The sequence below is a fragment of the Etheostoma cragini genome, chromosome 5 (genome assembly GCF_013103735.1).
Source record: "Etheostoma cragini isolate CJK2018 chromosome 5, CSU_Ecrag_1.0, whole genome shotgun sequence".
Classification (NCBI taxonomy): Eukaryota; Metazoa; Chordata; class Actinopteri; order Perciformes; family Percidae; genus Etheostoma; species Etheostoma cragini.
Window position 1 is genome coordinate 30,666,687 of NC_048411.1, and position 2,119 is coordinate 30,668,805.

Below are 2,119 nucleotides of genomic sequence, written 5' to 3' on the forward strand. Positions count from 1 at the left end.
TCCTGGCGTTTATCTCTTCACATGCAACCTGCACCACCCTCTGGAGAAACACCCCCCCCCCCCCCCCCCCCCCCCCCCCCCCCCCCCCCCCCCCCAACACCACCACCCACTGAGGGGAGACAGAGGGAGGCACCTGGGTCTCGTAGTAGAAGAGAAACAGTTTGGTTGTTGCTTCTTTACGGTTTTGCAACTCATAGCTTTGCAGAAACAGGGCTTGCAAACTGTAAAAGTGCAGATCCCAAGTCATCATACTTCAGTATAAATTCACAGAACTTGAACCTTGTTACGCCCTCAGTTCAAGGGAAGGGGAAACTCTAAAAACCTGGGTCACAGTTGTGTCACTTCAATGCCATCCACAAACTCAGTGCAACCAGAACAGACGCCTGCCAACAGCGTCGGATTATCTTCCCTGAATTATTCACAAGAAATCAAATGTCAAACATAAATGTGAAAGAAAGTATTTGTATAAATAACTACATTTTAAAAAAGGAAGCAGGGATAAACATGCAAAGCGTCGGTCGCCACCTGAAATCAAACTGAATTAAATGTGTGGTTGTGTCGGAGCAGCGGCGTGGTCTGTCTCAGAGGGAGGTCCAGGGGTAAAGGGGGGGTCAGGGGTATTCGTGTGGCAATATAAGGGGTGTGGGGGTCCCCCCAAGTGGTCTTAGCCGCTGAGAGGATCCTCGCGGTAGTGGATGGCATATCGCAGTTTGTCCAGCATCACGTCCAGAGAGGTGTACTGGGGCAGTTTCACCATGAACATGCAGGTCTCCACGCGGATGTAGCGTGCGTCGGGCTGACCTGGAGACAGGAGACAAACAGGAAGCTTCTTCACAACACAGACACCTACAGTACGGATCAGGCTTTAGGGTTGGGTCCTGCAAAATCCATCTTAAGGTGACCAGATATCTCAGATAAAACCCGGGAACATTTTCAGCTCAGAAGTGGATTTACCTCCAAAACACGTCGTGTTTTTATTTTTGTAAAACTTAAAACGGGGACACTAGACCTAGAGCTGAGACCTAGGACCTAGACCTGAGACCTAGGACCTAGACCTTCAAACATAAAAGGTCGTGAAATTGCGTTGGCTAAACCCACCAGACTCCATGTAAATAATCAGTGATTTTAGCATCGTAAAATACAACTTCTAAAACTTCTCTGAGCTCTGAGCAGCGGGTGTAGGGTGTGCGACTATCGGCTATGTTTTGGTCTGTGTTTTCTTTCCTTGTCCAGCCGGGGACAAGTCACCAAAACAGGGGACTGTCCCCGGAAACCGGGACGTCTGGTCACCCAAATTTAGGGTGGCTCCTGCAAAGACGATTTTTTTGGCACCCCAAAAAAGAGGTTTACGTCAGCGCGGAAGGAAAATCACCAGCGCCAAACGCCTCGGATTTCCAGCAGAAACCTCCCCACATATTTACATATTTTAGATTTTACACATGCGGCTGAAATCAGCTGTTGGATGTCCCTCGCCCGACAAAACTCGGTTTGTTTTGGAAACAACAACATGTCAGCTTTGAAAGAAGTGAATGCTCCAACAAGTCAGGCCAACTCGCTTCTTTCAGGGAAAGATTGTACAGATTATTAAAGAACACGTTGAGGGCGTCTCCTCTCTAACTGGGACATTTAGGGACTGATTGGTGGGACGTCTGTGGACAAAGTACACACAGAGACACCCTGGTAAAAGATAATGAGGTGTAATCATGTCTTGTTTTGTCCAGAACTCAAAGATATTCAGTTTACTGTCCCAGAGGAGAGAAGAAACTAGAAAATATTCACATTTAACACGCTGGAATCAGAGAATTTGTACTCAATCCGACTTATAGATTATCAAAATGGTTGGCCATTTATGTAATAGTTGACTAATGGATTGGGAGCCATTACCTGCAGCTCCGTCAGGAGGGGCGATCTTCATGGGGTAGGGGGGCACGTGGGCGGTGTCGGGCCCGCCGTCCTTGCAGGGACAGGTGAACGGGATCCGCTCCTGGTTGCAGGCGAACTTGATGAACTTGCAGAGCTCCTCCTGGGTGAACATCTCCAGGGCGGCCCAGAAGAACTCAATGTGCTGGTCGGTTTCCATCAGACCCACCTGGTACATAGTGTGAGCCTGGGGGGGGGG

General features: G+C 49.0%; 1 protein-coding gene across 1 annotated transcript in view; it reads right to left on the reverse strand.

Annotated features, from left to right (window-relative positions):
- Positions 1-255: 255 nt before the first annotated feature.
- LOC117945071 (probable E3 ubiquitin-protein ligase HECTD4) overlaps positions 256-2,119 on the reverse strand; it is a 73,815-nt gene continuing 71,951 nt past the window's right edge. The window contains exons 74-75 of the mRNA XM_034872324.1: positions 1,885-2,107; positions 256-801 (exon numbers count right to left, since the gene is read on the reverse strand). Of these exons, the coding sequence (XP_034728215.1) occupies positions 665-801; positions 1,885-2,107 (360 nt within the window). The 3' untranslated portion in view covers positions 256-664. The remainder of the gene's footprint in view (positions 802-1,884; positions 2,108-2,119) is intronic.